Consider the following 20,833-nt stretch of genomic DNA (forward strand, 5'->3'; position numbering starts at 1 on the left):
CTGTTTTTCACAATAGATTACCATGAACATTTCCCCAAATCCTCAAACATAAGATCACTTAAAAAAAATTTTTTTTTAATGTTCATTTATTTTTGAGAGAGAAAGAGAAGAGAAGAGTGGGGAGGGGCAGAGCGAGAGGGGGACACAGAATCCGAAGCAGGCTCCAGGCTCTGAGCTGTCAGCCCAGAGCCCGACGCGGGGCTCGGACCCACGAACCGCGAGATCACGACCTCAGCGGAAGTCAGATGTTTAACCGACTGAGCCAGCCAGGCGCCCCAAGCAAAGATCATTCTTAATTGTCCACATTATCCCACCTTAACGATATATCGAATTTTAATCACTTACCTATTATGGGATATTCAATTTCTGATTTGTTTCGCAATTTAAATAATATTGCTGTCACAGGAGATGCTCTGACAATTAAAAATCTTTTATTGCCTCACCATAAAGTGACTACTCTTTCTTACAAGGCAAAGAACGTTAAATTGTAAGCACTGTTTCCAAGCAAGGTGTGCCTTTTCTGTAAGGGATTTGCATTTTTGCACTGAAGATGATGGGTAACATGTGTAAGATCTCTTTGAGCCCCTTTGTGACAGGGACCCTGATGACTCATCTCCCATTCTACTTAAGGGAGCAATTTTTCTAGTTGTTTAAGAAATAATAGGGGGTGGGGTGCCTGGGTGGCTCAGTCAGTTAAGCGTCCAACTCTTGATTTCAGCTCAGGTCATAATCTCACCCCTGAGACCGAGTCCTGTGTTGGGCTCTGCGCTGACAGTGTGGAGCCTGCTTGGGATTCTGTTTCCCCCTCTGTCCCTCCCCCACGTGCCCGTATGCATGCGCCCTCTCTCTCAAAAATAAATAAACATTAAAAATAATAACAGGGCTGGGGCGCCTGGGTGGCTCAGTCAGTTAAGCGTCCGACTTCGGCCCAGGTCATGATCTCGAGGTTCGTGGGTTCGAGCCCCGCAGCAGGCTCTGTGCTGACAGCTCGGAGCCTGGAACTGGCTTCCGATTCTGTGTCTCCTTCCCTCTACCCCTCCCCCACTCACTCGTGCTGTCTCTCAAAAAATCAACATTAAAAATAAAAAAATAATAACGGGGAGTTTGCCCCAGCTGGGATTAACAGTTTATGCTCTATACTGTTCTTTCAAAAGTGTGTTCTATTCCAGGGTGAACCTCACTTTTTTCTATTTGACTCCTTGTTAGCAGCCTCTGCACCTTTCCCACAGAATGTTACAGAATATGGAACACATTTCTCTCATAATTGCTGACATAGTTTTCTAAACTCATTCGACTCTTTAGTTTTTCCTCAGCATAAAGACTCTGTTAGGCGATAACATTTACATTCTTTCTCAAGGTTGTTTCACGTCAATACACTCATAATTCTGCCACCGTTGAATTCCCTGATATACAATTCACTCGTAAGACCTTCTGGGTGAAAAACTGGTCGCATTTATTACATGCTTCTGGAATTATATTTTTGAACCTTTTATTACATTAAAGGAACATTAATATCTGAAGAGTTTCTGACATTCTTGACATTGCTAAGATTACTCCCCAGGATGAACTGATCTATAATGAGGTATAATAGGGAAATTCTCCCACGCTCAAGTATATTAATAGGTTTTATCTCCTGTGTGACTTCTCTGATGTTTAATCAGAGTTGACTTCCCACTGAAGGCTTTTCCACAGTCTCTGCATTCATAGGGTTTTTCTCCCGTGTGAGTTCTGTGATGTACAATGAGAGTTGATTTCACACTGAAAGCTTTCCCACATTCACTACATTCATAGGGTTTTTCTCCTGTGTGAATTCTCTGATGTTTAATGAGAGTTGACTTCCTACTGAATGCTTTCCCACAGTTGCTGCATTCGTAGGGTCTCTCTCCTGTATGAATTCTCTCATGTTTTATCAGTGGTGACTTTTCGCTGAAGGCTTTCCCACATTCACCGCATTTGTAGGGTTTCTCTCCTGTATGAGTTCTGTGATGTACAACAAGGGTTGACTTTTCACCAAAGGCTTTCCCGCATCTTCTGCACTCATAAGGCTTCTCTCCTGTATGAGTTCTTTGATGGACAGAGAGGTGTGATTTTCCACTGAAAGTCTTCCCACATATGCCGCATTCGTAAGGCTTCTCTCCTGTGTGAGTTCTCTGATGGACAGAGAGGTGGGACTTCCCCCTGAAGCTTTTTCCACATTTACTGCACTCGTAAGCTTTCTCTTTTATAGGAGATCTCTGGTGTTTAATGGGGTTGGGTTTCTCATCAGAGGGTTTCCCATGTTTATTACAGTCAGGTTTCTCACCCGTATGAGTCCTTGGGTACATAAGGCTGGATTTACCACAGTGGACTCCTTCATAAAATGCTTGTCTAATGTGTGTTTTTTCATGTCTAGTAAGGTGATAGGAACTCTTAAAGGCTTTTGCACATTCACCACATACAAATGGTTTCTCTGCTGTATGAGTTCGCGTATGTTTCATCAGCGTTGACTTCTGGATAAAGGTTTTCCCACATTCACTGCACTCATAGGGCTTCTCCCCTGTGTGAGTTCTCTGGTGTGCAATGAGGGTTGACTTCTGGCTGAAGGCTCTTGTACATTCGCTGCACTCATAGGGCTTCTCTCCCGTGTGAGTTCTCTGGTGCACGACAAGGTTGGCTTTCTGGATAAACACTTTCCCGCATTCAGAACACTCAAAGAGTTTCTCCCTGGTTTGACTTCTTGGAGGTTTATCGAGGGCTTGCTTATGGTGGAGGGTTTTTCCACGTTGATTAGGCTCAAAGAATTTCTCTCCAGGCTGCGCAGGATAAAGATTAGGGTGGAAGCACGACTTCCAATGTGCCTTACGCTCATCACCTTTCTTTCTTACAGAACTTCTGCTTTGACAGAGAAAGTTTAAATTATGTTTTGAACACCTTCCCCATGAATAATATCTAGGGAGTCTTTGTCTTATAGAAACAAAGTCTGTGCCCGGATAAATGATTGTCCTGAATGTTGTCAATTCCTGGCCACTTTGGTCCTTCTGTGTTTCCTGGTCTACGAATGCAGTCGGCCACAGACGTTGGTCTTGGCTTTCCTTGTGGTTGTCCATCTGGTCATGCACTTGCCAGAATTCTGGGAAAAAAAAGCAAGGAACTCATTGGACTTGTAATGGGGTAAATCTGGAGCTGAGGTGGATGGGCTGTGTCCATGCCCCACGAGCACCGCCTCCCCTCTCACTGTGAACATGAAGAACTATGCTGGCCCGTGTTGAACAAAAATAATTGAATCCACAGTCAGGCTCAGAACCAAGAAACTGGGTGTCAAAAGTGAAGTGGAAATTTAAAGTGACGGGGTGACCAGAAACAGAAGCTTCGGGATTTGCAGTGGTAATCCAGACCACAGGGCAAAAATCTTCAGGAAACTGGTATAGGTAATTCCCGCTTACAGCTAGAAATCGCAAGGGCCTTCCATGTTTGTCAAAGAGGAGCCAGGAAAACTCCCCACTGGACGAGGAAATTGGAAAGAAAGATGTTATATATAAGAAAGCAAAAGCCTAGTTGTGCGACTCAATCCCAAACGATGAGTACAGAGTCCACAAGCTGACAAATTAACATGAAAAACTGGTCCTGCTATTACTAGGTTCCTAGATGTGGCAAACCCCAAAAGATATATCTTATGTTTTTATAGCTTAGGACTCACACAACTTCTGTGGAAAGCCAATTCTCACTGAAGAATTCACAGTAAAACAATTTAAACCTCCCAAGGAAATGAACCATCTTGATACTCCTGGTGTCAGCAGATAATCCCATTTCCTAGAACTGTAGCTAACAGAACACTCTAGACTTTAAAATAAATATATTTCAAATATTCAAAGAAATAAGGTAAGAGCTATACTATCGGGACGGGAAAGGAACATTTGAGAAAAGGAACAAATATAAATATAAAAGAATATATAGGCATTATTAAAGCTCTAAATAGAGAAGCTGAACAGACTAGGCACAGATAAAAACCAACTTAATGAATCAGATGACATCTTAGGAAATCACCCTGATTGCAGTGTGAAGAGCTAACAAAATGGAAATATGGTAAGACAAATAGAAAAATGGTGAGTTCCAACACAGGTTTAATAGAAAGTCCAAATGGAAACGGTAGAAAGGGACAGGAGCAGGGCACGCGGGTGGCTCAGTCAGTTAAGCGTCCGACTTTGGCTCAGGTCATGATCTCATGTTTCATGAGTTTGAGCCCCGCATCAGGCTCTGTGCTGACGGCTCGGAGCCTGGAGCCTGCTTCGGATCCTGTGTCTCCCTCTTTCTTTGCCCCACCCCCACATGCGCTCTGTCTCTCAAAAATGAATATACATTAAAAAAATTTTTTAAAAAGACAGGGACAGGGGCAATACGCCAGGAAAAGGGAAAACAGAGCAGCCCTGAGGCTGCTAGGCTTAGAAAGGCTGGCTTGCAAGGTTCGGCCCTGCAGTCTGGGAAACTGGGAGTTCAGCAATGTCTCCACCATTCCCTAACTGATAAGGCTGCTTGTACAAACAATGTGATTTATGCTGAACATTTCCCTTCCTTCTGTGTGCCTGAAATTCTGGTATGTGCAAGGCAGGGCAACTGAGGGTGCTGAGTTTCTACTGGGCCTCCCCGGGCACACGTTGCTGCATTTTTTCCGCTGGGACAAGTGTGCCCCGGGTGACCCTAGATGGGAGGGAGAGAGCATAAGGCATCCTGTACATGGATTCATCCAGACCCTGCTAGTGTCTTCCCCCCTTATGACCTAGGGGTGTATGTTTACTACATCGCTGTAATAGATCGGAGCTGTAGATACAACTATATGCTGAGTCCCACGGATCCTTCTCGAAAATCACTAAATATGGTTCTGGTCTTGGGGACCACTGATCTAGGCAATATCTGAAGAGACGATGACTGGTAGTTTTCTAGAAGGGAAGAAAGGCATGCATCCTACCACTGAATGTCCAGAGTCCTGAGTGTGGTAAATAAAAGCAGATCGGTACCTGGACACAGTTTAGTGCCACCGCAAGACTTGAGAGTCAGAAAGTAGTGAAAGCTACCATGGAGAAATTTTTAAAGTCACCTATAAAGAAACAATCAGAGGGGCGCCTGGGGGGCTCAGTCGGTTAAGCGTCCGACTTCAGCTTAGGTCACGATCTCACGGCTTGTGGGTTCGGGCCTCGCATCGGGCTCTACGCTGACAGCTCGGCGCCTGGAGCCTGCTCGGGATTCTGTGTCTCCCTCTCTCTCTGCCCCTCCCTGCTGTGTCTCAAAATAAGTAAATAAACTTTAAGAAGAAAAAAGAAACAATTAGAGCAACCCCAGACTTGATCAGCAATAAAAGAAGCCAAAAGATTAAAGAATATACTCAAAGTCCTGAGAGAAGCCTGACGTCATCTATAAATTATCACAAAGAAAAATGGCAAAATGAATATGTTTTTAGACAAGAAAAGGCACGGAATTTGCCACACACAAAGCCTGGCTGAGAATAATGCTTGGTGCTTGAATTTTTCAGAAGGAAAATACCAAAGCGGGTGGAGGTAAAAAAAAAAATGTAGTAAAGGCAGGAAAAAAGGGGTAAAGAAAAAGCAGGATATATAGAAAGTACAATAAAAGCAGAAATACTATCATAGTAATAGCACAATAAATTTATATTAACCCCATTTGTTAAAGGTCAACCATATTAAATTTTATTTTTAAAAATCAGCTTTATGCGGGCGCCTGGGTGGCTCAGTCAGTTAAGCATCTGACTCCAGATTTCCACTCAGGTCACGATCCCGTGGTTCATGAGTTTGAGCCCTGAGTCGGGCTGGGAGCTGACAGTGCAAAGCCTGCTGGGGATTTTCCCTCTTGCCCTCTCTCTCTGCCCCTCCCCCACTCAACTCTCTCTCAAAATAAAAATGAAAATCACCTTTATATTTCCAAAAGACAATTAGAGCAAAATGAGAGAGGAACTTTGAAAATAAAATTATGGAAAGACATGTACCTGGTACTGAATAACCAAAAAAATAGCTGGTAAAACAATGCTTATGTCCTATAAAACATAAAATGACCTTGATGCCAAAAGAAAATAAGGACAGAATATGAGAATATTCTAAAGCACTTTCATTTAAATAGATTCAAGACTCGGGGCGCCTGGGTGACTCAGTCGGTTAAGCATCGGACTTCGGCTCGGGTAGTGATCTTGTGGTTCGTGAGATCGAGCCCTGCGTCGGGCCCTGTGCTGACAGCTCAGAGCCTGGATGGAGCCTGCTTTATGATTCTGTGTCTCCCTCTCTTTCTGCCCTGCTCCCCCTTCTCACTCTCAAAAATAAATTTAAAAAAAAACATTAAATTTTTTTAAAATTAAAAAACAATAGATGCAAGACTTTTTTTTTTTTTTAGAAAGATTTTATTTGTAAGTAATCTCTAAACCCAACATGGGGCTCAAATCTACAACCCTGAGATTAAAGGTCAAATGCTCCACCAACTGGGCCAGACGGGTGCTCCAAATAGACAAAAAACTCTTTTTTTCAAGTTTATTTATTCTGAGAGAGAGAGAGAGCGAGGGCACACTACAGCAAGGGAGAGGGAGGGAGGGAGGGAGGGAGGGAGAGAGAGAGAGAGAGAGAGAGAGAGAATATCCCAAGCAGGCTCTGTGCCATCAGCACAGAGCCTGATGTGGGGCTGGACCTCATGAACTGTGAGATCATGACCTGAGCCAAAGTGAGACACTTAACTCACTGAGCCACCCGGGCGCCCCTACGTGCAAAACGCTTAAATATACAAAGGAAACTGATTCTATTTATGGGAGAACAAAGGTAAATAATATCCAATAATGTTGACAATGTACGTACCCTACTGTGTATTCCATTTGTGGCTATAACACAGAGAAAATCCTACAAGTGTGAGCCAGGATACATGTATAAGAATGTCAACAAATACAGGAAATAAATTCCCAGTAACAGAGGTATGGGTTGATGGACTGCAATACTCCAACGCTGGAATGCTATACCAGCATTGAAAATGAATGAACTAAATGTAATGCACCAGCTCAAAGGGCAACGCTGAATACAGAAAGAAAGTTTTGGAAAGAACCCTAAAGTTCAAGTGCACTAAGCTGGTAGATTTACAAAAGGAACACCATACAGATTACAGATGCAAATAGATGTAGTCCAAGTATAAAAACATGGATGAGAAGGGTACTCACCAAATTCATGGTACTGTTTGCCCAGGGAGTGAACGAGAGGAGCGGGACTCGGGACAGGAAAAGGACACCTTTATTTGTAAAGCTCTATTTCTTTTATTAAAAAAAAAACCCACCACCACCAAGTATCAAAATACTAACATTTGCTAATTCTGGGAGGTAAGCACAAAGGTATGTTACAATGATGATTTTCTGTACTTCTCTTCAGTTTTAAGAGAAATGCACTAAGGCAAGACTTCTGGAAAGGGGGAGTGAGGATCTCAGTAAATCTTTTCCCCCCATGAAAGCAATGAAAATACTGGCAAAATTATCAAAATCTATCCTTTGAGGAGTTAGGAAATTAACCAAAGGCATACAACAAATTAAGAAGCGTTTATTCAGGGCCACTGGGTGGCTCAGTCAGGCGAGCGTCTGACTCTTGATTTCACTCAGATCACGATCTCACAGTTGATGAGTTTGGGGCCCGCGTCGGGCTCCATGCTGACAGTGTGGAGCCTGCTTGGGGTTCTCTCTCTCTCTCTCTCTCTCTCTCTCTCTCTCTCTCTTAAATAAACATTTTTTAAAAATTTAAAAAGAAGCATTTATTCAAGAAGAACCAGTGAACCTCAGTGAGAACAGCCCAATCTGTGGTGTTTCAGTTGGTGCCACTCACCTCTTCTCCCTGTACCCCAAACCACTGGCTCCCCAACTCTGCCCCGTAAGCAGTGAAAACTGGCAGCCTCACAGCAGCCTGGGGGGCTGACCTGTTTTGGATCTCCACTGAAAGCTCCATCTGTACATCTGCTGTCACTGTGTGACCTACCTTGGAGCTCAGCTCTAAGAAAGAAAGTTTACAATATGGTAACTCAAATCCACATGAAGAAATAAAGAGCATCAGTAAAGAGAGCGTGCAGGGAAATGGTAACACAGCAAGCCTGGCTCCTGGCTGAAGTCTGGAAAGTCAGTTTCTAGAATGTTCCCTACACTGATAAGACTATCTTGCCTGCTTGGGGCACTGAACACCTGTTGTTCTTCTGGGAATCCAGATGTCCGACCATTAGGGGCTGATGATTTTGTGGCCTGAGGTGCCTATTGTTATAGGGTCAACTTGGAATCTTCGACAAAGTGAAAAGGGCTTTTTTAAAAAAACAAAAAAACGAAAAACAACTTGCTTGCCACTTGGACTTGAAATGTGGCTGTCAGTCTCTGCAGCATCTTGGCTCTGTACAAGAAAGGAGCAACTATCCCTGTGGGGATTGATCTCCTACCCAAGTGCCCAGGAATACTGGTGAAAATGATCCCATATCAAGACACATGGAGAAACATCACCAAACATGAGATAAACGGGCGGGGGTGGATCTTATAAGCTTACAGACAGAAAAAAAAATTGATACCAGGTATCAATAATCAGAATAGGGGCGCCTGGGCGGCTCAGTCAGTTAAGCATCTGACCTCAGGTCAGGTCACGATCTCAGGGTCCGTGAGTTCAAGCCCCATGTCGGGCTCTGTGCTGACAGCTTGGAGCCTGGAGCCTGCTTCGGATTGTGTCTCCCTCTCTCTCTGCCCCTCCTCCACTCACACTCTGTCTCTCTCAAATAAGTAAATGTTAAAAAACAATAATAATAATAATCAGAATAGATTCAGAGTTCTCAAAAGGAACATTGAAAATCAGAAGACAATGGTGCAATGCCTTCAGAAGTCTAAGGGAAAGAAACGTCCATCCTAGAACTCTACCCCAAGCTCAACTCTCCATCTAGGACGAGGATAACCAACACTTCTAGATATTCAACAACCTCAACAAATGTACCTCCCATGGACCTACGTTCTTTCTGAGTCGAGTCCTGGAAGACGGTGCTCCAATGAACCGTGGAAGAGGGCGTGGCATAAAGCGAATGGGGACTCCAACAAAGCAGAAAGTGGAGGGAGCCCCCAGAATGATGGTGAAGGATGTGAGGGCAGCCACACGAGCAGCGATGAGGATAATCCACCCAGGAGGGAGAGGGTCAGATGGCTCCAGACAAGCTCAGGGGTTATGACATTGATTGGAACACCTGATAGCTCTGGAAAGCATCCGGAGCCACTCTAGATGGCTGGTTATGGAGTGTTCAAGTTGAGCTGGCAGGAAGTACGTAGAGAAAGAAGCAAAGCAAAGAAATAAAGCAAATATTAACCAAAGGAAGCAAAGAGTTACGCGGGAGAGCTAAACTAATCACAGATTACCGCACGGCTCAGCTGCCTATTATGTTTACACAGCCATAACGTTGTGGACAGAAGTACTGTCGGGAACCACATCTGTGGTAGAATCATACTGGGAACACCGGGGAACAAAACGTCTTGGTGTGAGGATGTGTGTGAGAGGCAGGAGAAATGAAGTGAGCTAAATCTCAATCTTCCATAGCAGAAAATTCTACATAATTATCGTGAGATACATATAAATTATAAGGAAGAGTGATACAAAAGACACCTGCTATCCACCACTCACTAAAAACCAAATTATCGTGGGGTGCCTGGCTGGCTCAGTGAAAAGAGCATGTGACTCTTGATCTCAGGGTCATGAGTTCAAGCCCCACGTTGGGTGTGGAGCCTACTTAAAAGAAAAGAAAAGAAAAGAAAAGAAAAGAAAAGAAAAGAAAAGAAAAGAAAAGAAAAGAAAAGAAAAGAAAAGAAAAGAAAAGAAAAACAGGGGCACCCAGGTAGTTCAGTCAGTTAGGTATCTGATTCTTGATTTTGGCTCAGGTCATGATCTCATGGTCGTGGGACTGAGCCTCACATAGAGCTCCGAGCTGGGCCTGGAGCCTACTTAAGAGTCTTTCTCTCCCTCTGCCCCTCTCCCACTTGAGTGCACGTACACGTACTCACTGAAAAAAAAACACCCAAAAAACAAATTATCATTACCTTTGAAGTTCATGTGCCCATTTCGTTTTCTTTCTTCTCAGATAATCACTATCCTGCATTTTATGTTTATAATGACTTTGACTTTCTTTTTTTTTTTTTTTTTTTTTTTTTTGACTTTGACTTTCTTTATAGCTTTGCCACACTTCTCTCATTCTTTAAACCTCAGCCATGATCTACTTTGGTAAAAATGAAACCTATTTTTCTTTTAATCGAAAGAGAATACTGCCTTAGGTCAGTAAATCTGAAATCTCAGATGAAACACAACTGTCTAGAAAAATGACCAGAATTGACAGAGGATATAGGAAACAGGAATAAATCAGTAATGATTTTGAAAATCATAAAATTCACCCTGTAATCAAAAGTCTTGCCCTAAAAAAGGGCATCCTACCCAGAAGTTTTTTTTTTTTTTTTTTTTTAACATTTATTTATTTTTGAGACAGAGAGAGAGAGAGCATGAACAGGGGAGGGTCAGAGAAAGAGGGAGACACAGAATCCGAAACAGGCTCCAGGCTCTGAGCTGTCAGCACAGAGCGCGACGCGGGGCTCAAACTCACGGACCGCGAGATCATGACCTGAGCCGAAGTCGGACGCTTAACCGACTGAGACACCCAGGCGCCCCTGGAAGTTTTCATAGATGATTGCCATCAACTCACAGGAACAGATATACTGCAGTCAATTAGTTTCAGAAACTAGAAAAAGAAGGAAAAGTGCCCAGTCTGTTTTATGCAGCCAGTATAACCTCGTATACCAGAATAAGAGGACAGCACAAGAAAAGAAAATCGAAGCTTTCTCACTTCTGAACATTAATGCAAGACTCTTAAACGTGAGCAGACTTCAATTTATTAAAAGAAATGCATCACAACCAAGTAGAATTGAGCAGACGAGTGCAGGAACAGTTCAATATCAGAAAACCTATTAACATAATCCACCCCATGAATAGATCAAAGGAGAAAAATTACCTTGTCAACAGAGGCAGAAAATAAGCATTCGAGAAAATAGTAACACTCATTCATGATGTTTAAGAAAGTCTCATTAGCAAACGAGGAATACAGAAGCAGCTTCGGATGGAAGGGATCTTTCAAGATAGCACAGCAAATACACGTAATGGTGGGTTTTGTGAGTTCTGTCACCTCTCTGGGCCTCAGTTTTCTCATCGATAAAATGAAGCTAACAGCCAACCGACTTGACAGGGTTGTCTAAGGATTAAGTGTGTGAAAAGCATCCAGAACATAGCAAGCACTCACATACTTCCTATCATTATTTTCCTATCACTGCCCTCATTATTTTCATTAAAATCAGAAACAAAGAATTCACTATCACTGCATCTATTAAACACTGTACTACAGGCCCTGATAGAAGACAAGAAAAAGAAAGAAAATGTACGATTGGGAAGGAAAAGACAAGATTGTTTTTATGAAGAGAACTCTTTACATAGAAGACTCAAGAGAATCTAAGAACTATTAGTATTTTTTTGTTGAGAGACAGCATGATCGGGGAGGGCCAGAGAGATAGGGAGACACAGGATCGGAAGCAGGCTTGAGGCTCTGAGCTGTCAACACAGACCCCAACATGGGGCTCGAACTCACGAATCGTGAGATCATGACCTGAGCCGAAGTCAGTACTTAACCAACTGAGCCACCCAGGCGCCCCTAAGAACTATTAGTAGTAATAAAAGCCATCTAGAATGGTTTCTGTTCACAGGTTGATTATATCAACATCATTAGCATTCTCATGCACTGATATTAGCCAGTTAGAAAATGTTATAGGAGGGGCGCCTGGGTGGCTCAGTTAAGTGTCTCTCTCTCTCTTCTTTTTTTTTTTTAATGTTTATTTATTTATTTTGAGAGAGAGTGATATAGAGGGTGAGCAGAGGAGGGGCAGAGAGAGGGAGACAGAGAATCCCAAGCAGGCTCCGTGCTGTTAGCACAGAGCCTGACCCGGGGCTCGAACGCACAAACCGTGAGATCATGACCTGAGTCGAAACCAAGAGTCAGACACTTAACTGACTGAGCCATCCAGGCGCCCCAAGTGTGTGACTCTTGATTTGGCTCAGGTCATGATCTCACAGTCATGGGATCGAGCCCTGTGTCGGGCTCTGCGCTGAGCACGGAGACTGCCTGGGATTCTCTCTCTCCCTCTCTCTCTGCCCCTCCCCAGCTTGTGCATGCTCGCTCGCTCTCTCTCAAAATAAATAAATAAAACCTTAAAAAAAAAAAAAGAAAACATTATGGGAAAAAAAGATCCCAATCACAATTGCCGCAATAACTAAGAAGTATCTGTGAATAAATGTAACAAGAGATGTGCGAGCACTTTCTGAAGACAAACAACAGAAAAGAGAAGCTAAGGGTTCGCCGATGAGAAAATTCAACAGTGTAAAGATGCCAATCCTGAGCCTGTGCCCAGCTTGTCTTTAAACGCGGTGCAGGGGCGCCTGGGTGGCTCAGTCGGTTAAGCGTCCAACTTCGGCTCAGGTCACGATCTCACGGTCTGTGAGTTCGAGCCCCGCGTCGGGCTCTGTGCTGACAGCTCGGAGCCTGGAGCCTGTTTCGGATTCTGCGTCTCCCTCTCTCTCTGCCCCTCCCCCGTTCATGCTCTGTCTCTCTCTGTCTCAAAAATAAATGTTAAAAAAAATTGTTTTAAATAAAAAAATAAACGCAGTGCAATTGTATTCAGGAAGCCTCAACAGGGTTTTCCACAGACGTCAAGAAACTAACCCTACGATTCCTATACGGATGACCAAAGAGTCAAAGAAGATAAGGGGGGGGGGGGTCCACGTGGCTATGAACAACATCAATAAGGATGATAAGAATGGCATAGCAGGGGACATTTATGTGTCCGGCACTGTTTTAAGGGCTTTACATTTTTTTTTTGAGAGAGAGAGGGAGAGAGAGACAGAGTATGAGCAGGGGAGGGGCAGAGAGAGAGGGAGACACAGATTCCGAAGCAGGTTCCGGGCTCTGAGCTGTCAGCACAGAGCCCGATGCGGGGCTCGAACCCACAGACTGTGAGATCATGACCTGAGCTGAAGTCGGACGCTTAACCGACTGAGCCACCCAGGTGCCCCTAAATTTGTTTTTAATGTATATTTATTTTTGAGAGAAAGAGAGAGAGAGAGAGAGAGAGAGAGACAGATCATGAGGGGGGGAAGAGCAGAGAGAGGGGGAGACACAGAATCCGAAGCAGGCTCCGGGCTCTGAGCTGTCAGCACAGAACCCAATATGGGGCTCGAACCCGTGGACCACAAGATCATGACCTGAGCCGAAGTCGGACGCTTAACCCACTGAGCCACCCAGGTACCCCCGCTAAGACAGTAAACCTTAAAAGTTCTCATCAGGAGGGAAAAAAAAAGCCCACTCTTTCTCTTTCAGAGGCTGCTAATATAATACTACTAAGTGCTTCTCTAGTCCAGCGATCTTAGCAGGACTTAAAAGGAGCAGGTCCGAACCACTTAATGTCCCTCAGTAGTAACACAGGCCTTAAAAGTCTGAGAGGTTAAGGTGGAAGGAGCAGGGGAAGGAGACCTCTTCCAGGAGAGCTGTGGGAAAACTGTGGCATTTTGTCTCCCCAACAACACGGGAGGGAGGAGCGTATTCACCTGACCCCTCGTCTAGTAAGGACTCCAGGAGACAACTTGCTTGATGTATGTCTGCTAGAGTTTGGGGGACACACAGGGCGTGGCACCCCAGCTGCACCCAAAAAAACTACGGGCGCCAAAGAGGCCACATAGGGGTGTGAAGAGATCAAGGAGCCAGGCACGGGTACACACACGCACACGGTCCACAAGCCAGATGTGGCCCCTCTGGGTGTGAACAGGGCGGGGTTACTTTGGGAAGAAGGCTTCCTGCTAGCATCGAGGTGACAGCAGCAAAGACAGACTGGGCATGCTTCTTTTGCCCCCAAAAACTTCCAGCCTGCAGCACCGAAGCCGGCGTTAGTTGGCAGAGAGGTTTCCCTTTAAATGAGGTTCACAGTTTTCACTGTTATCTGTGATTAAACTTTTTTTTTTAAGTTTATTTATTTTGAGAGAGAGAGGGAGTGCGTGAGAGCAGGGGAGGGGCAGAGAGAGAGGGAGACAGAGAAATCTCAAGCAGGCTCTGCGCGGTCAGCACAGAGCCCGATGCAGGGCTCAATCCCACAAGCTGTGAGATTATGTCCCAGCCAAAATCAAGAGTCAGACGCTTAACCGACTGAGCCACCCAGGCGCCTCTGATTACACTTTTAAAACTAGAACAAGGCTACCAGGGGCTCTCAGAAATTAAAAAGATAATACAGGAGTATTATCAACAACTTTTGTTAGGATGTCCCTGGAACCACAGTGGAGGGGACAGCCATCTTGCCAGCGCAACCCAACGGAAAGCCCCAGAATGAACTGAAGGTCAACCAATCACCGAGCAACAGCACGACCTGGCGCAAAAAAGGCCCACCCGGACCTAAACCCGGAACCACTGCAGCTTAAAAACCCTACCCCATCACACCCGGGCGCCGACTTCCCTGACTCCTCTCTCTCTCTCTCCCTGAGTTACAGAACCTCGCCCGAGACCTTAATTCCCAATAAAGCCTTTGACTGCTAAAATTTTTTAGCTTCTGACTTTATCTTTACCCTGCCCTACGGCTGACCTTAACATTTGACCTGAAACCCGGGGGGAGGCAGTAGCTCGCCTCCCTTGGCTGAACTCCCTCCTCGCCAAGCCAGACGCCAACCACCCTACTCACAAGCACCTACAGGAGCCGGTAAGTAGGACAGACCCCTCCCTCCCTCCTCCAACTACGGCTGACACCCAGGAGAGATGTCTCGCAAGTCAGTCTCCTTTCCTCCACACGCCGTAAGGCTCACATGCCAACAGACCCCTTATTGCAGCGCGAGGGATGCCTCGCCCTGCCACGCCAATGGGGAGTAACGAGTCTAAACCGCCTCGATCTCTTACCCCACCACCCCCAATGTCTGTTAAAAAACTTCCTCGGCTTACAAGGCGAACTTGGTCGTAACCAACTCATCCACCTTTGCACTGTAGTCTGGCCTCAGTACAAATTAGATAATGATCCTCAATGGCCACCCGAGGGGTCTTTACAATACCAAATCTTAACCGATCTGGACAATTTCTGCCATCGGCTGGGAAAATGGGGAGAAATACCCTACGTCATGGCCTTTTGGGACCTCAGGTCTCGCCCCTACCTATGTTCCTCCTGCCCCTCTGCACGCATGCTCCTTGCCCGCCCACAACCCCCGATGACCCCACCTCACCAACTTCCCCGATGTCCGACCCGTTAGAGAATCTAGCCACGCCGCCCACCGGCCCTCGCCCACTGGCCCTCGCCCCCCTCCGTACTCACTACCTCCAGCCGTCCCGCCTTCACCTCCCATATCATCCCGAACTTGTGCTCGGGCCCCTCCCATCGAACAGGCCCCAGCGGCCATCTTGCCTCTCCTAGAGGTGGCAGAACCTGAAGGCCTGGTTCCCGTTCATGTCCCCTTCTCCCTCCAAGACTTATCCGCCATTGAAAAGCAGCTAGGGTCATTCTCGGCTGACCCCACCCAATACATTAAGGAATTCCAATACCTTGCTCAAGCCTACAGTCTCACATGGCATGACATCCATGTAATCCTCACCTCTACCCTCACCCCTGAGGAGAGGGAGCACATCCAGGCCGCAGCCAGAGAACATGCAGACCAAACCCACATGACTGACCCCACTATGCCCGTAGGGGCCGATGCTGTCCCGGCAGCCGACCCCTACTGGAACTACCAACATGTGGGCAACGGTCACCGGCGCCGGGACCAAATGATCCAGTGCCTACTAGCAGAAATGAGGGCAACCTCAACCAAATCAGTAAATTATAACAAACTTCAAGAAGTCATACAGGACCCCAATGAAAACCCCACAGCCTTCCTCAGCCGGCTCACAGAGACACTTACCCAGTATACCAGACTGGACCCTACCACCCGCCGGGGCCACCGTATTGTCTACCTATTTTATTTCCCAATTAGCCCCTGATATCCAAAAAAACTAAAAAAGGCTGAAGATGGTCCTCAGACCCCCATGGCCGACCTGGTAAAGATGGCCTTTAAAGTTTTTAATGGCCGAGAGGAAGCTCAAGAACAACGGCGACAGGCCCGTCTCCAACAAAAGGTACAATTACAGACCCAAGCCTTGGTAGCTGCCCTAAGGCCAGCCACAATAAAGCCCTCTGGACCACAGCCCCCTCCGGGGCCAAGCTTTAAATGTGGCCAAGAAGGCCATTGGTCTCATCAGTGTCCCCATCCCAAAAAGCCTACCAGTCCATGCCCATTGTGCTAGCAAACGGGCCATTGGAAATCCGATTGTCCTAACCCAACGGACGACAGACTCGAAACGCCTCCACGTGGCGAGGCTTCACCCGGATTGGACTCTGCCTTCCAACTGCTGGAGATGGAGGATGATGACTAACGAGGCCCAGACACAGTAACTCCGGTGACCCACGCTGAGCCCAGGGTAAAACTCCAGGTGGCGGGTAAGTCCATCTCCTTTCTGTTGGACACGGGGGCTACCTATTCCGTCCTGCCGAGCTATTCTGGCCCCACCACGCCATCCTCCGTTTCGGTCATGGGCAAAAGTGGCACCCCCTCCATTCCCCCATGCACACCGGTACTCACCTGCTGCCTGGATGGCTTCCACTTCTCCCACTCCTTCCTAGTCATCACCTCCTGCCCCATCCCCCTGTTGGGCCGAGACATCTTCAATAAATTAGGAGCCTCTATACACCTACCAGCTATCTGCTCCTCTCCCTCCCCCACTCATCTTCTACTGGCTGTTATCACAGACAACACAGACCACAGCTTCAACCCACACCCAGACCTCCCAGTAGACCCAATCGTATGGGATACATCCACCCCAACAATCGCCACCCACCACCAACCTGTCCTCATTAAACTCAAAAATCCATCACAATTCCCATCTAGATCCCAATACCCAATCTCCCACACCCACCGACTAGGCCTAAAGCCCATCATAGATCGCCTACTCAAGGAAGGCCTGCTAATCCCACGTCACTCCGTCACTCCCCCTGCAACACCCCGATCTTGCCTGTAAAAAAGCCTAATGGCTCATATAAACTAGCACAAGACCTCCGAATAATCAATGAAGCTGTAATCCCCATCCACCCAGTAGTGCCCAACCCATACACCCTCCTCTCCCAAATTCCCCCATCCACAACCCATTTTCCAGTGCTTGATCTCAAAGATGCCTTTTTCACCATTCCCCTACATCCCGAATCCCAATTCCTCTTTGCCTTCATATGGCAAGATCCAGTCACCTCTCTGGCCTGCCAACTCACATGGATGGTACTTCCCCAGGGGTTCCGTGATAGTCCCCATCTCTTTGGGCAGGCCTTGGCCAGGGATCTCCTCAAAGCCCCACTCTCTAGTCACTGTACTCTACTACAATACATAGATGACCTCCTACTATGTGGAACCTCTTTCGACCACACCAAATAAGATACAATCCATATCCTAAACTTCCTGGCTAACCTGGGGTATCGAGTCTCCCCACACAAAGCCCAAATCTGTACTAATACAGTCACGTTCCTGGGATTCTCACTCACACCTACCACCAAGGCCCTAACCCAAGACCGTCTCCAAGCCCTCCAAACCCTGTCCCCACCTACCAATGCAGATGAAATCCTCTCCTTCCTGGGCTTAGTGGGCTTCTTCCGATACTGGATCCCTAACTTTGCTGTACACACAGCCCCCCTATACAAAGCAGCCAAGGAAACCCCCCAAGGCCCACTCTCCAGCCGGGGATCGGTAGCAAGGGCCTTCCAACGGCTGGTCACATCTCTAGTCACTCAACCGGTCCTTTCCCTCCCCAATGTTTCAAAGCCTTTCCTCTTACACACAGATGAAAGGGCTGGAATTGCAACAGGACTCCTAGCCCAATCATGTGGCCCCAAGTTACAAGCTGTCGCCTACCTCTCTAAACAACTGGACCCTACCATCAGGGGGTGGCAACCCTGCCTTACAGCACTTGCAGCAGCAGCCACCCTAACCAAAGAGGCACTCAAACTCACCCTACACTGCCCCCTAACGGTACTCTCATTGCACCATCTATCTGATCTCCTTACACATAAGGCCCTGGCACACCTCTCCCCATCACGCATACAATTGTTCCTTCTGCTCTTTGTTTTTTTTTTTTTAATTTTTTTTTCAACGTTTTTTATTTATTTTTGGGACAGAGAGAGACAGAGCATGAACGGGGGAGGGGCAGAGAGAGAGGGAGACACAGAATTGGAAACAGGCTCCAGGCTCTGAGCCATCAGCCCAGAGCCCGACGCGGGGCTCGAACCCACGGACCGCGAGATCGTGACCTGGCTGAAGTCGGACGCTTAACCGACTGTGCCACCCAGGCGCCCCTCCATCTGCTCTTTGTTGAAAATCCTGAAATATCTCTCCAACTCTCCCCCAGACTCAATCCTGCCACCCTACTTCCACAAATCAACACCCTCCAAGCCGCTGCACACATACAGCCCGCTATTTGCTTTTTATATGGCCAAACCAACAGTATATGCTCCCAAACCTCCCCCACCCAATATGGAGGATGCCCCTATAGCTAATGTAACATGCACTGGCTCAACTGAAACTGTTTCACAGGGAAAAAGACCGGCCCCTTCTGCTTACAAGATAGCAACTTTACCCTTACTATCCCTGATCCATGGGATATCCGCTGGCAAACCGGGACAAGGGGCAAACTGTATCAGAACGGCCATCACTCTAACCCCGTCTCCTCTTTAACCATCTATCGAACCTACGAACCCTCAATGGCTCCTTCCCTCTCCAACCTTAAAGATCTTACCCAAACGATCACGGACCAAGAAAACCAGCTCAAAACCCAACTGCAGACACCCCACACACAACATCCCTTCTCATGGCTTACACTAATCAGACAAGGAACAGTCCTGCTTAACCACTCAGGCTTAACTAACCTGTCACACTGCTTTCTTTTGCGAATCCCTCCAGTGGGATCCAGTAATAGCCGTCCCATTACCCACCCCCTTTCCCAACGCCACTAACTCCACCAACCACCCCAGAAGTCAAATCTCCCTACAGGTTCCCATCCTCACTGAGACCCCTCAATACAACACATCTCACCCAACATGCTACTCTTCTTATGCCTCCCCAACCTGCCCCTCCCCCTTGCCTATGCCTAGCCACAATCCACCCCCCCAGGGGGATTCTATTGGTGCAATGGCACGGCTTATAAACAAATACCCAAAAACACTTCTATCTGTCTCCCAGTCACCATCATCCCCCAGCTCACCCTATACGGACAGGAAGAACTCCATCAACTCCTCGAATTCCATCTCCAAAAACGAGCCATTTTCCTCCCACTAAATGGTCGGACTATCCCTGGCCACCTCCCTACTGGCCACCGGTGTTGGGACCAGCTCCCTAATACGCTCCATTAGCTCCTCCGGGGATCTGTCAGACAGGCTCCAAATCACAATAGAAGCCTCAGGAACCTCCCTAACCGCCTTACAAAGGCAGATCAACTCCCTAGCACAGGTCACTCTACAAAACTGACGAGCCCTAGATCTCCTGACAGCAGAAAAAGGGGGAACATGCCTGTTCCTGAGGGAAGAATGTTTCTACTACCTCAATGAATCAGGCTTAGTTGAAACCAATATAGAACACCTAAAGGAAATCCAAAAAACTCTATCCGCCCACCCAGGATCCTCAGACCCCCTAACCTCCTGGTGGCAATCACCCCTCCTAACTTGGCTCCTCACCATAGTCACACTAGTTGCTATCTGTATAATACTTATGCTCTTACCTTGCATTCTCCGTTTCGTACGAAAACGAATTCATGAAGTTTCCCAGGTTGCATTTCACCAGATGGCGGTCCGGCCATTATCCCGCATTCCAACCTCAGACCCCACAATACCATGACGTCGCCCTTACACCCGCAGGAAGCAGCCAGATCAGATCCGTCGCCCATTATCACCAATAAGAGGTTGGAATGTTAGGATGTCCCTGGAACCACAGTGGAGGGGACGGCCATCTCGCCAGCGCAACCCAACGGAAAGCCCCGAGCAGCCCGCCAGAATGAATTGAAGGTCAACCAATCACCGAGCAACAGCACGACCTGGCGCAAAAAAGGCCCACCCGGACCTAAACCTGGAACCACTGCAGCTTAAAAACCCTACCCCACCACACCCAGGCGTGACTTCCATGACTCCTCTCTCTCTCTGTCCCCAAGCAACGGAACTTCGACCGAGACCTTAATTCCCAATAAAGACTTTTGACTGCTAAAATTTTTTAGCTTCTGACTCTTATCTTTACCCTGACCTATGCCTGACCTTAACAACTTTATCCCAATAAATTTGACAACTTAAGTGAAACAGACAAACTCCTTGAAAGACACAAATTACCAAAGCTGGTTCAAGAACAAATAACATGAGGGGGACCTGAGTGGCTCAGTCTATTGAACGTGCAACTTCGGCTCAGGTCATGATCTTGCAGTTCGTGGGTTCCAGCCCCATGCCAGGCTCTGTGCTGACAGCTCAGAGCCTGGATGGAGCCTGCTTCAGAATCTGTGTCTCCCTCTCTCTCTCTCTCTGCCCCTCCCCTGCTCGTGCTCTGTCTCTCTCTCTCTCTCTCTCTCTCTCTCTCAAAAACAAACATCAAAAAAAGAAGAAATAATATGAATAAACCAGTAAGTATTTAAAGGAATTGAAATAGTAGCTTAAAACCTTTTCACAAAGAAAACTCCGGGTACAGTTGACTTCACTGGGGAATTCTACCGGACGTTTAAG

At 46.7% G+C, this 20,833-nt stretch overlaps 1 protein-coding gene across 8 annotated transcripts in view; it reads right to left on the reverse strand.

Annotated features, from left to right (window-relative positions):
* Positions 1-1,029: 1,029 nt before the first annotated feature.
* ZNF674 (zinc finger protein 674) overlaps positions 1,030-20,833 on the reverse strand; it is a 36,355-nt gene continuing 16,551 nt past the window's right edge. For all 8 annotated transcript variants that reach the window (XM_032592105.1, XM_032592106.1, XM_030305345.1 and 5 more), the window contains one exon: positions 1,030-3,109. In XM_032592105.1, the coding sequence (XP_032447996.1) occupies positions 1,617-3,109 (1,493 nt within the window). In that variant the 3' untranslated portion in view covers positions 1,030-1,616. The remainder of the gene's footprint in view (positions 3,110-20,833) is intronic.

The sequence above is a fragment of the Lynx canadensis genome, chromosome X, assembly GCF_007474595.2.
Source record: "Lynx canadensis isolate LIC74 chromosome X, mLynCan4.pri.v2, whole genome shotgun sequence".
Taxonomy (NCBI): domain Eukaryota; kingdom Metazoa; phylum Chordata; class Mammalia; order Carnivora; family Felidae; genus Lynx; species Lynx canadensis.